The sequence below is a fragment of the Pempheris klunzingeri genome, chromosome 10 (assembly GCF_042242105.1).
Source record: "Pempheris klunzingeri isolate RE-2024b chromosome 10, fPemKlu1.hap1, whole genome shotgun sequence".
NCBI lineage: Eukaryota > Metazoa > Chordata > Actinopteri > Acropomatiformes > Pempheridae > Pempheris > Pempheris klunzingeri.
In genome coordinates, this window is record NC_092021.1 from 504,317 (window position 1) to 517,998 (window position 13,682).

The 13,682-nt window shown below is 43.7% G+C and overlaps 3 protein-coding genes across 3 annotated transcripts in view; 2 read left to right on the forward strand and 1 right to left on the reverse strand.

The window, feature by feature from the left end:
• The window catches only part of LOC139208019 (gamma-crystallin M1-like), a 72,584-nt gene that overhangs the window by 9,810 nt on the left and 49,092 nt on the right, over window positions 1-13,682 (reverse strand). The window lies entirely within an intron of this gene.
• LOC139208021 (gamma-crystallin M3-like) lies at window positions 1,841-2,613 on the forward strand. The gene is made up of 3 exons (XM_070837561.1): window positions 1,841-1,849; window positions 2,002-2,244; window positions 2,335-2,613. The coding sequence occupies exons 1-3, from the start codon at window positions 1,841-1,843 to the stop codon at window positions 2,611-2,613; spliced, it is 531 nt and encodes a 176-aa protein (XP_070693662.1).
• On the forward strand, window positions 5,535-6,255 carry LOC139208599 (gamma-crystallin M3-like). Its single transcript, XM_070838320.1, has 3 exons — window positions 5,535-5,552; window positions 5,643-5,885; window positions 5,980-6,255. Exons 1-3 carry the CDS (start codon window positions 5,544-5,546, stop codon window positions 6,253-6,255), a joined length of 528 nt encoding a protein of 175 aa, XP_070694421.1. The 5' UTR covers window positions 5,535-5,543.

The following is a 13,682-nucleotide window of genomic DNA, read 5'->3' on the forward strand; positions in this document are numbered from 1 at the left end:
TGGAGCCACCAGCCACTAACCTGTCAGACATGGAGAAGGAGGATACCCCCCCCCCCCCCCCTCTCTGTCCAACCTCCATCCAACATGGACCCCAATAGAAAGCCCAGGGGGTATTGCATTCTCATCAGTTATATACACTGGCACGCAAACTCAAATTATGGGACAACAAGCATCTCCTGTCTGGTTCTAAACCGGAGGGCAGATCTGCTGTCCAGGTGTGCTCATCTGTGTGGAGATTGGTCTCTGCATCCAGCTATTGTAAAGCAAGTGTGGGTGCGTTTCTTCCTTACCTTTGATATCCTTCACTCTGTCCAGGGTGAGGGAGTACACTCTCTGATCACACTCTGATCCTGATAGCTCCGCACTGGCCAGCAATGCACTGGCTAGCAGAGATATACCAACTCCTGAGCAGACAGCCATGGCAACTCCCACTATGTGGGAACATGCTGTCCCAGGCGGGAGTGACAATAATTTGCCCACACCCAGAACACCTGTTACTATGGACTTTGCCCATGAGTGGTATAATTTACCTACATTGGTACTTTCTCAGAATGTGATCAACACCATTCAGAGCATAAGAGCCTATAGCCTATACGTGTCAGGCACTGCACGCACCACTCGTGGCCTGGCTACACCTTGGGCCCTGTTAGGAGGAGTTTCTAACCAGGACAAATGTACAGCAGCGAGCTGGTCCTCCACCCTCATCTTTGTTGGGTTTTGTAAACTAGACTTCTCTGTGTGGCTCATGCAGTATTGAGCTCAGGGCCCTCGCTGGGACAGAGTGCAGCTTCTTGAATGCTGTTGGTTGTTTGATATAAGCTTGTCTGGCAAATACAGGAGTCTCAATATCCCATGGTGAAACATTGAAACATATGCTATAAATGAGAACATTAGGTTACTTGCCAACCGCGGTTCTCAGAGTAGCATGAGTGAGATGTCTCACCAGGCAGCCTGTCTTGCTGGGGCGAAGCAAGAAGGAGTACTTATTTTGAATATATGCTATGTCATAGCGTGACCTATTTAACAGTGGGTGTACCTGCCTGACATCACGATCACCAGCCAGTTAGGATTGGCTTAATGAGAATAATGGTCCTGAGGAATACGGAGGGAGACGCATCCTATAGTGAGACATCTCACTCATGCTCCACTGAGAAATGGGGTTACACAAGTAACCTAAGATTCATTGTCACACAAGTGGTTCCATATAAATAAAGATTTATTAATTGACTGCTGTTGATTGATTGAGTGACCTACGTCAGCTATCAAAAAGATTCATATGACTGATCTGATTGCCACATCTGAAGTTCATGTTGTGGTTAGGTTAAGATGGCTAAAACTGCTTTAACTACAGAATTCTCACAGAAGCATGAAGTCATCATCATCATTAGCCAGATTATTCATTCATTCAACTTACTTTAGTTGTGTGATATTTTACAAAATTTCGAAAAATTGATATTTAAAATTCAGAATTATAAAAATAGTTTTTTACCATTCAGTAAGTGAAATATTCAATAGATTGAAAGATAGACCCATATGATGGGTCTATCTACAGATGGAAGCTTCTCTTTATTTTCTTTATGCTAGTCAACAATACTGTATGCATACAGTACTGTACATGCACTTCCACCAGAGTGCTACACTATAGTGCTAGATAATAACCCTTTAGCGTCCTGACTGCTCATTAAGCTTCTATGGTATGCTGCTGGGTCAGGGATTTGCACAATAGAAGCTTTACATACTTTTTTTTCACATTGAACAAGTATAAAAGTAACGGCCACCACCAACAGGAACGCACAGCAGCCACAGCTCAGTCCTGAGGAGCAACCAACCACTTGTGACCATGGGCAAGGTAGGTACTGGGAATAATCCATCCCCCCAAAAACTCCACCTCAATTTCAAATTCCCTCTTAATTATCATTGGACAGTCATTCAAAATAGTCACTTCAACTAGAATGAATAAAATAGAGATAGAATACTAACAAAGCATAATTGTGCTTTCAGATCATCTTCTACGAGGACAGGAACTTCCAGGGTCGCCACTATGAGACCAGTAGTGACTGCCCTGAGCTGACCTCCTACCTGAGCAGGTGTCACTCCTGCAGGGTGGAGAGCGGCTGCTTCATGGTCTACGACCGTTCCAACTACATGGGAAACCAGTACTTCATGAGGAGGGGCGAGTACGCTGACTACATGAGCATGATGGGAATGTCAGACTGCATCAGGTCTTGCCGTATGATTCCTATGGTACGGCAGGTTATTTGTTCTCTAGACAGTATTTTCTTCAGATATCTCTGAATGGTTGTTCTGATCTTTTTTCAAATGTTTTCTCTACAGTACAGAGGATCCTACAGGATGAGGATCTACGAGAGGGAGAACTTCGGTGGTATGATGCATGAGCTGATGGACGACTGCGACAACATCATGGACCGCTACCGTATGTCCGACTGCCAGTCCTGCAACGTGATGGACGGCCACTGGCTGATGTACGAGCAGTCCAACTACAGAGGCAGGATGATGTACATGAGGCCCGGAGAGTACAAGAGCTTCATGAGCATGGGATACAGCGGCATGAGGTGGATGAGCATGAGGCGCATCATGGATTCATGCTACTAAATTTTCAATAAATTCAATAAATAAGTTCCACTCTCTTCTATTTGATTCTTTGTTTCACTGGTTGCTTTGAGGCCTGGAGAGTTCAGGAGGGGTTGATGGACGTCAATGGGTATAAATGATGATGACGCACATCCATACATGTGGTCGGTTTAAATGCATATAATAACTGCATGATAATAGAAAATAAAGATTATAATTTGTTGAATGTATTTCAAGAGTCCTGTTTAAGAGGAAATACTGGGAAAACACTGCACATTTGAAATCTGATGATTTAGGAGTTTAGGAGATTACATCCATGCTTGATTTTGTAGAAATCATGTAAAGTTGCTTCTAACTTTTTATTTAACTGCTTTAAATTTGTTCGTTGAAAATCTGGCCAAAGCTTGTAGCACTTTGTCTTTCAAATGCAAATCATTGACAGTTGATTCTTTGACTTTGTTTGTGGTGCATTTCAATTGCAAACCTTTGCACAATGCACAATCAGGCAGATGCTGGGGTGGAGGTGGGATAGACTGAATTCTTTATAAATGCAGTGATTACGCAGTGATGGTTTCTGAGAGTAGAGCAAGATATAGTAGTAAAAATGTGCAGAACACTGAGACTTGATTTAGGATCTTTCACGATTAGCATGGTTGAGGGCAGGTATTTATCAGTATTGGCTCTTGATGAACTTGCTGTCTTAGAGCCAATGTTCAGTTTCACTGCTCTGGACAACAGTTCACTACCTTTCAAGCTTCTGAAGCCTGTAAAGTCTTGTAAATTCAAGTTTAGAAAACATAAGAAAAAAAACAGATTCCAAGACAAAGCAGCTTCTTGCTGACCTGTAATGAACCAGCCAATAGTTGAATTTGTGGCTAGCCGTTCAGATAAACGATCCTCTGAAGTTTCTCAGTTATGCCTCGTCAACAGCCAATAGCTATGTGTGGGTGTAAATATTATGCTTGAATAACGCTGGTGAGAGTCAGAGGTCTGTTATGTGTCAACATGCATATGTGTGGCTAAAGACAGTGTCACCAGTCATGTTGCTATATAATGGGAGCTTAGTTCTAACATCATTCCAATAACCTCATGCTATTCTTGTACATGACGCACAGAAATTGAAGCTGAAATTATGTTTCCCTAAAGATGTGTGTAAACATCTCTCCAAACCGGCAGTGTGCAGAGAGGGCTGTAACAGTAAATGGCCCGTGCACTGTACCCATACAGCTCCTTTATAGTCTTTTCGAACAGTCAAAGCACATTCACACATCATTTACATTTACCCATTCACACAATGATGGGAGGTTGCCAAGCTGCCATCAGGAGGGAACTCATTATTCACACACTGAAACTGTGCTTTGGGAGCAAATTGGGATTTCAGTGTTTTGCCCAAGGACACTGCGACGTGGAATGGAAGGGCCAGGGATCGAACAACCGATCTTCCAGTTGGCTCAGAGAGGAGCTGATGGACACGTGCAAATCTCAACTACACTTTTGCAGACATGCATGTCAAGAAAGGTGTTTGATTTGCTTTGCTTTGATTTGAGAGTTTAAAACATTGGCACAAACAAATTAAAATGTACAATACAGGCATTGCAATCCAGTTTTGGCTGTAAATGTGATATGTGGGATTAGTTCATACTATATACTTCAGTCCATATACAAATGAACACAAAAATGAAATAGCAACACTAACGTGTACGTGTTCCCCTACATGCAGCCCAGAGAAGCATTATACCAGTTTAAGATTTCCTGCTTTTATTAGAGCTCCTTAATGCAAAGGCTGCACTGGAAATACACGCAGAAGAAGAAGCTTGTCCAATGAGTGTGGCAGCACAATTTGAGTTTGATGTTCCCTTGAAAAGGGTCATAGTGGCTTCAGCCTCACAAATGTCTCTCTAGCTAAACCAGTAAAAAAATAAAACTTCCAATACCGTCATTCGGAATTCTGTAAAATTATTTCAAGCAATCTCAATTTTAATTGGATTTTTTAGATTCTCCAATGTAAAGGCATTGCAAATATTTAGACTCAGAGGAAATATATATATTACAGCAGCAACAGAGGCAGGGGCAAGATAAGCAGTAATAGAAAAAAAAAAAGAAATAAAATAAGCAACAGTAGAAAAATAAGCAATAGTAAATAAATATATATTGTAATGATAAATAAATATTTGCACAATGAACATAAATGTACAGTACAGTATGGAGAGGTATATGAAATTATGAGTGAAAAACACTGCCAATTAGCTACCATGTAGTGACTATGGACTGGATTTGGTATTTCAAATCAAATGTAAATAAATCTTATAGTGATAATAGTTCTGAATCCGTAACCATAGTCATGACAGTCCTTATTTCTTATTTTTAACCAATAGCCTTCACTAACACCAACTTAAGGGCAGGATGTGGTTTTAGTTGATGTTACCATTCCCCCTTCAGATGACAATAAAATGACACGCTTACCAATGAATCATGGCTTATGCAGTTTTGTTTGAAAACCCCTTTGTCCACTGAGGACATGGCTCTGGTTAAATTGCCAGCTTGTTGGTTTCCATTGTTTTTGGAAGAATCAAAAATTTAGATCAAGCTATAATTTACGTTATTGTGGCTTAATAATGGAATCAATAGTTGTAATGTTCAGCTTCCAGCAACAATTCTTTAGACGATACATAAAAAAAATAAACTCATAAACTGGCAAACATTTTTTGGAAAAAAAAGCTCCATTTGTGTTAAGAGAAAATTCTGTTCAGAGGTTGTGACCGTACTGGTATATGAGTGAGCAACTCAAAACTCTATAGGCTTCTATAGTAGGTTGCTGGGTCAGGACTTTGAACAATAGAGGGGCACACAGCTTTTGTCTCTGGCCAGGTATAAATGTAACTTGTTCGGACAGACAGGGTATCAGTTCAAACACAGTTCTCTGGGAGATCTGGGAAAACACCGCAATCAACATGGGCAAGGTAGGAAAAAAACATTAATTAATTTGACTGCAGATATGGGACAGTGTAAGTATGGCTTTGGTCATCAAAACTTGTTAATATGTTTTCCAGATCATCTTCTACGAGGACAGGAACTTCCAGGGTCGTTCCTATGAGTGCATGAGCGACTGCGCTGACATGTCCTCCTACCTGAGCAGGTGTCACTCCTGCAGGGTTGAGAGCGGCTGCTTCATGGTCTACGACCGTCCCAACTACATGGGAAACCAGTACTTCATGAGGAGGGGCGAGTACGCTGACTACATGAGCATGATGGGATGGAGCGGTGCTATCAGGTCTTGCCGTATGATCCCCATGGTAGGTATAAAGCAGCATCCATCACATGATGGATTTAATAACCAAACGTGATATCAAGACATTAATTTGTTTTTACTCTCTCTAAATAAAACAGCACAGAGGCCAGTTCAGGATGAGGATCTACGAGAGGGAGAACTTCGGTGGTATGATGCATGAGCTGATGGACGACTGCGACAACATCATGGACCGCTACCGTATGTCCGACTGCCAGTCCTGCAACGTGATGGACGGCCACTGGCTGATGTACGAGCAGCCCAACTACAGAGGCAGGATGATGTACATGAGGCCTGGAGAGTACAGGAGCTTCATGAGCATGGGATACAGCGGCATGAGGTGGATGAGCATGAGGCGCATCATGGACATGTGCTAATTGGACATGTACATTTTGACTTCAATAAATGATATAACTTTCTAAATTTTGGGGTCATGGCATTTAATTTAACAACATTTAAACATTATAAGTTGAAAGGGCATTTAAATCTTCAACAATAATAATTTGTTTTCGAGTCACTATTTTTTTCGATGTCACGCCAAACATTTGGCCCATAGCACGTGGGACTACAAAACTTTATGTCAAACTTGAAAAATACAGTAAGGTATCTTGTGGTGCCAAAAGAAAGACATAAATCATTACTGACCTTGGAAACATCCTCATAAGTTCAACTAACATATACCTGTGTGCAAAATTTCTTTTAGTGATGTTAATAGGTTTTTCCAGTGAAAGTCCCCAGGACCACAGTGGGTCCCTGGGAAGTTGAGAGGGGTCCCCAATAGGATTTGTGTTTTTGACAAATTTTAGGACTGTATAAGTGTAAGTGCTGAACAAAAAAATCTCAATAATTTAAGCTATGCTGCCATATGCAATTTATATCTTGAAACTTGGTTTTTAGAGTTTTTCATTAGGTGATAGTACCGGATCCTTTTAACTACCTACTCGGCCGGGGGTTCCAAGCGAGCTGAGTCGAGTCGAAAATGTGACGTCAACAGACTGCAGGCCACTGATTGGCCAGGGAGTGACGTCACTGGATGAGTCATGAGAGTGACTCGTTCACAAGAATCAAACCCGCCGTTTTTAAAACCCAGGAAACAGAGACCGGGCGTTTTTATTATATAACGAGGTAAATGGCTACACGCAAACCAGCACCGTGGTCCAACGATCCCTTTAACTTGAGTCTGACAAAAAGCCACAGACCGAGCAGCAGGTATACCATCGCCACGATGTCCTTAGTTGTATTGTGTTTGTGTTGCATACAAATGACATCACTGAAGTTTCGGGCCGCCTTGCTACAATGACCCCACCCACGTTGAGGTGGTACTCAATTGTAGTGGAAAATGACTGAAACCAAGTTGAGTTGAGTAGAGGCGAGTAGTGCTAAAACTATGTAATGGAAAAGCGCCATATGACAAACTCTAATCATATTTATCAAAATATTTACACCAATTGAGTAATAATACATTTTTCAAGGGCAGTAGTAACTAGAGAGAGAACTAGTTTAGCACCACTAGTGAAATGTAGATTAGTACAGGTACTCAAGTGGTTTTCTATGTATTTACACATATCCAGATGTGGTGAATGTGGTAAATGGCCCGTGCACTGTACTCATACAGCTCCTTTATAGTCTTTTCGAACAGTCAAAGCACATTCACACATCATTTACATTTACCCATTCACACAATGATGGGAGGTTGCCAAGCTGCCATCAGGAGGGAACTCATTATTCACACACTGAAACTGTGCTTTGGGAGCAAATCGGGATTTCAGTGTTTTGCCCAAGGACACTGCGACATGGAATGGAAGGGCCAGGGATCGAACAACCGATCTTCCAGTTGGCTCAGAGAGGAGCTGATGGACACGTGCAAATCTCAACTACACTTTTGCAGACATGCATGTCAAGAAAGGTGTTTGCTTTGCTTTGCTTTGATTTGAGAGTTCAAATTAAACATCTGAACATCTGTGATAAACTCGCGAATGGAGTTCTTTAAGAGTTGAGCAAAAGAAACTCTTAAGGAATAACTATGGATGACTGAGAATCTTCACAGACTTAAGGATGAAGTGTTCCTTTATGGGTTGAGAAAACTCTTCTTCTTCTTAAACTAAATGAACTATGTAAACCCTCTTGAATCAGCAGGAAAATGTATAATCAGAAAGCTGAAAACAGGCTGTTTTTCTGAGGCAAAATATAAGGCAGGATGGCAAATGTTGTTCACGTGAATGGGTATGTCATGCAAGACTTCAAGATGTGCCTTTGAGAAATATGGATGACTGTAAGGATGTGTAGGCATGCACGTGTGGGTTAAGAGAGAAGAGAGAAAAAAGGAAAGCACTCAAAACAAGGAAAAGGGGGTCCTAAACGCTGCAGAAACGCACTGTAACTTACTGGCATACAACAAAGCCCACAGCATAGGGCAACACAAGCAGTGTAAGGTTTAGTATGCACGAAACAAGCAGCAAGCATTATCTTAACACAAACAAAATAGACTTTTCTGTCCGTAAGTTAAGCTTACAGTGATCAAGCTTACAAAAACATATTAATGAACGCTTGTCTCTGCCCAGACCAAGGCCTCTTATGGCTTTGGGTAGTGATCACCTCATGTGCAGTCCTCTGGCACGTCCCACAGGGTTTCCTTTAGGTCAGACAATGGCAAGGCGGGTGTCCACTGTGTGTCAGTACGTCGGCAAGGTTGACAGTGCCTGATCCTCGTGTGACTGGGTGACCTTCTGGGCCACCCAGGTGAGATTTACAAGGCCTGACTGAGTTTTGGCTCTAGGTCCTATGTTTAAGGCTTTAGGTTTTTCATGTAGGCCTATTTTGTTCTTCCACATGGTGAGGTCCCAACACTTGAGTATGTCTTCTACCTCGGGTCAGCACCCCCACAGCCTGACTGCACCAGTGTGTTACCTTGGGGGTCACCTGTGTGTGCGTGGGTGTGTGTGTGATGGAGTCTCGCAGGTCTGTTGTCAAACTGAGTCTCTCCAGGGTGTGAGAGAAACTACTGGAATGTTGCTGCAGCCACAGAAAAGTTCATACTATTAGTGGTAGTTACATGACTTTAGTCAGCCAAAAACTAAGCAGATCAGCTTCAGTTGCAGTATAATACAGAGAGGCTGTGTACTGTATTTGCTGCCACTGAAAAGAAATAAAAACTCTCTGTTTATGTAATGTTACTATGGCAATGTCTAGTAACACTACTCTTCACAGTAGAGTTGATCCGCAATGTGCAAGCTAACATCAGTTAGCAGCTACAAGTTGGGCTAAACAGACTGGTAGCTGATTGGTTTGACAGAAATACAAGCGGAGTGGCAGTGGGTGTGGATGGTGTACTGGCGGGAAAAGCTGGCAGGTACTGACTGGAGGATGAGAAGAGGGGTGTGTGCAGGAGGGTGGTAATATGGTCAGTGTGGAGGAAAAGTGATGGCACAAGACTTGCTAAACACAGGTTTAAGATCCTGATATTTGACTGGCACTTCAATCAATCAATCAATTAATCAATCTTTATTTATATAGCACCTATGCAGCATTATCTCAAGACGCTTTCCATGAAGAGCAGGTCTAGACCAAACTCTTTTATTAGAGAGACCCAATGATTCAGGAATTCAACATTCAGGATTCAAGAATCACCACATGAGCAGCATCAGATATTAGATTAGGACACAGTGGAGGAAGAACTCCCCTTTAACAGGAAGAAACCTTGAACAGAACCAGGATCAGAGGGGGGGGGCTTTCTGTCAGGGTCCGTGTTGGGTGGAGGTTGGACAGAGAGAGAGAGAGAGAGAGAGAGAGAGAGACAAAGCAAACAGCAGCCAAAATACTAACAGCAGCTATAGCACTGACAATAGGAATGTGACTAATAAATTAGCACTATGGTAGCACTGAAAAACATGATGAGTGGCTGACGATCCGCAGCAGTGATTCATGAAGCCAGAGAACCACATCAGCAGGACCAGGACCAGGATCCACAGGAACCAGAGAACCACAGGACCAGGACCAGGATCCACAGGAACCAGAGAACCACAGCAGGAGAACCAGGACCAGGATCTACAGGAACCTGAGGGATGAGAAAAGCACAGAAAGGCTCCGGGGAAGATACCAAGTTAGTAACAGACATTAAGCGGACATGAAGCATCAGGATGGAGAGGAAGAGGAAGAGAGAGGAGCCCAGTGCATCATGGGAGTCCCCCGGCAGTCTGAGCCTATAGCAGCATAACTAGGGGCTGGTCCAAGACCTGATCCAGCCCTAAACTATAGGCTTTATCACTAAGGAAGGTTTTTAGTCTACTCTTAAATGTAGAGAGGGTGTCTGCCCCCCGAACCCAGACTGGAAGGAGGTTCCACAGGAGAGGAGCCTGATAGCTGAAAGCTCTGGCTCCATCACTACTTTAGAGGACTTTAGGAACCACCAGTAGACCTGCAGTCTGGGAGCACAGTGCTCTAGTGGGGTAGTACGGTACTATGAGCTCTTTAAGATATGATGGAGCCTGAACATTAAGAGCTTTGGAGGTGAGGAGAAGGATTTTAAACTCTATTCTAGATTTTACTGGAAGCCAGTGAAGAGAAGCCAGTACAGGAGAAAGATGGTCTCTTCTCTTAGTTCTCGTCAGAACAGGAGCAGCAGCGTTCTGGACCAGCTGGAGAGTCTTTAAGGACTTATTGGAGCAGCCTGATAATAAGGAACAGAAATAATCCAACCTAGAAGTGACAAATGCGTAGACTAGTTTTTCTGCATCATCTATAGACAGGATGGACCTGATTAGCGGGGCTTGCTAGCTCGGCTAACACTACTGGTAACAATGGCAACGCTAGCATCAGCTTTGGTCTGCTTAACATCCGCTCGCTTACGGGTAAAGGACATCTTGTCCAGGATCTCCTTGCTGACCGTAAGTTTGACTTTCTGTGTTTATCTGAAACATGGCAACAGCCTAATGACTTTACGTCCCTGAATGATTCCATTCCTTCCGGGTTTGTTTACAACTGTCAACCACGTGACCCTGGCCGAGGAGGAGGTCTCGCAATGATTTATCGTGAGATGTGGAAAGTCTCCCCGGTCTCTTTTCCAGTTTCACACTCGTTTGAATCCACTGTCTCACAGCTCTCTGGTCCTATCCCCACAATCATTGCCACAGTCTACCGACCTCCTAAGCCAAACAAGGACTTTTTAACTGAATTCTCCGTATTCCTCACCCCTCTTACCACGCTCCCTCCCAATGTAATCTTGCTGGGAGACTTCAACATTCACATGGACATCAGTAGCAATCCTCTAACCCGGGACTTTGCATCCTGTCTCGACAGTTTTGGTTTACAACAATACTCCACTTTCCCTACACACTCCAAAGGCCACACCCTGGACTTAATATGCTGCTCTGGTTTGACTCCTGCTGACTGCAAGGCAGATGCTGTCCCCTTCTCGGATCATATGCTGCTGTCCTTCAGCGTAAACCTCAAACTCTCCAGGACAATTCCCCCACACACCATCTCCTTCCGGAATATCAGATTAATACTCTCACTGCTGATATTGACTCCCTCCCCAGGGCTGACTGTTTTTCCACCCCGGACAACTTGGTCTCCCACTACAACAGCAGCCTCCAAGATCTCCTGGATAACCTGGCCCCCCTCAAAACCAGATCTGTCACCTTCACCCAATCTTCACCGTGGTTCACTCCCTCTCTCCGACAGTTTAAAACCAAAGGACGCCGACTTGAACGTCAGCAAACTGGTCTCACCATTCACAAGGACATGTACAACAACCATCTATCCCATTATAAAAACTGTATTTCACAAGTCAAATCCACCTACTAATCTGGTCTGATCAGCTGTAATGAAGGAGACACCAAGGCTTTATTCTCCTTACTCAGAAACATCACTCAACCCCCTGATTCACTTCCTCCACACATGTATACAATTGTTTCCTGTAATAACCTAATTTCCTTCTTCTCAGACAAAATCACCACCATCCATTAGCAACTTATTCCTACCATGCCTGCAAGTTCGCCCTCCTTTCCCCCTGTTGTTCCTCCTTCACAGTCACTGTCAGTGTTCACCCTACCCTCTGTCTCTGAAATTATGGAACTTATTAAAAAATCAAGAACCTCTACCTGCCGACTTGACCCCCTTCCTACAGCTGCGGCTCCCCCTCTGGCCCCCCTCATCACACACATAACCCACTCTTCCCTCACCACTGGAATTGTCCCCTCAACCCTTAAAATGGCTGCTGTCACCCCCACACTCAAGAAACCTGGTGCTGATCCGAACAACTACAATAATCTCTGTCCTATTTCCAATCTTCCATTCCTCTCCAAAATCCTTGAAAAAACAGTTGCTTCTCATCTTCAATCTCATCTGTCACACAATAACCTCTACGAACAGTTTCAATCTGGTTTCCGCCCCCTTCACTCCACCGAAACAGCCTTACTTAAAATAACCAATGATCTCCTCCTTGCTGCTGATTCTGGTCTGTTATCCATCCTCATCTTACTTGATCTGAGTGCAGCCTTTGACACCATCTCCCACACCATCCTCCTGGACAGACTTCACACTATTGGCATCACACAGACACCCCTCACCTGGTTTAAATCCTATCTCTCTGGCCACACTCAGTTCATCCAGCTAAAATCCTTCACTTCCTACCCGGTCCCAGTCACCACAGGTGTGCCCCAGGGCTCAGTCTTGGCCACATCCTTCGTAAACATAACATTCAGTTCCACTGCTACGCGGATGACACCCAGCTCTACATCTACACTAAACCCGACTCCATCATCCCACCTTCCTCCCTCACCAACTGCCTCCTTGAAATAAAGTTCTGGTTCACACTAAACTTCCTCAAATTAAACAGTGATAAAACAGAAATGTTACTAATTGGCTCCAGATCCACTCTCAACAAATCCCATAGTTTCTCCATTCCATTTGACCACTCCTCCATCTCCCCCTCCCCTCAGGTGAAGAGTCTGGGTGTCATCCTCGACAGCACACTTTCTTTCACTTCACTCATTAACAACATAACCCGGTCAGCCTACTTCCACCTCCGTAACATCAACCACCTGCGCCCCTCCCTCACCCCTCACTCCACCGCCATTCTGGTTCACAGCCTAGTCACTTCCTGTCTTGATTACTGTAACTCCCTTCTGTTCGGTCTCCCCCAAAAAACCCTCCATAAGCTTCAACTGGTCCAGAACTCAGCAGCTCGTATCATCTCTAGAACACCTTCCACTCATCACGTCACACCCGTTCTGCAACAGCTTCACTGGCTCCCCATCACCTATCGCATTCAATATAAAGTCCTGCTTCACACATTCAAAGCCATCCACAGCCTCGCCCCTCCATACCTCTCTGACCTCACCCACGTTTCTGCACCTACCCGCACCCTCCGAACCTCTTCCTCTGTCCATCTCTCTGTTCCCTCTGCTCGCCTTGTCACCGTGGGGGGCCGAGCATTCAGCCGCTCGGCTCCCCAGTTATGGAACTCACTCCCCCCGGACCTCCGTATAACCGACTCCTTACTGCTCTTCAAATCCAGACTCAAAACCCATCTTTTCACACTTTCCTACTCCCTCTGATTCATTTTGCACTGCTAATGTATTTTATTGCTTGTTTTTATACCTGTTTTACACCTGTTTTATCTATTATATTGTATGTTTTATTTGTATTCTGTACGGCGACCTTGTGAGCTTTGAAAGGCGCCCTAAAAATAAAATGTATTATTATTATTATTATTAAGACACTTTCTGTAAAGAGCAGGTTGCACAACAAACAACCAAAATAATAACAGTAACTATAGTACTGACAACACGAATATGACTAATAA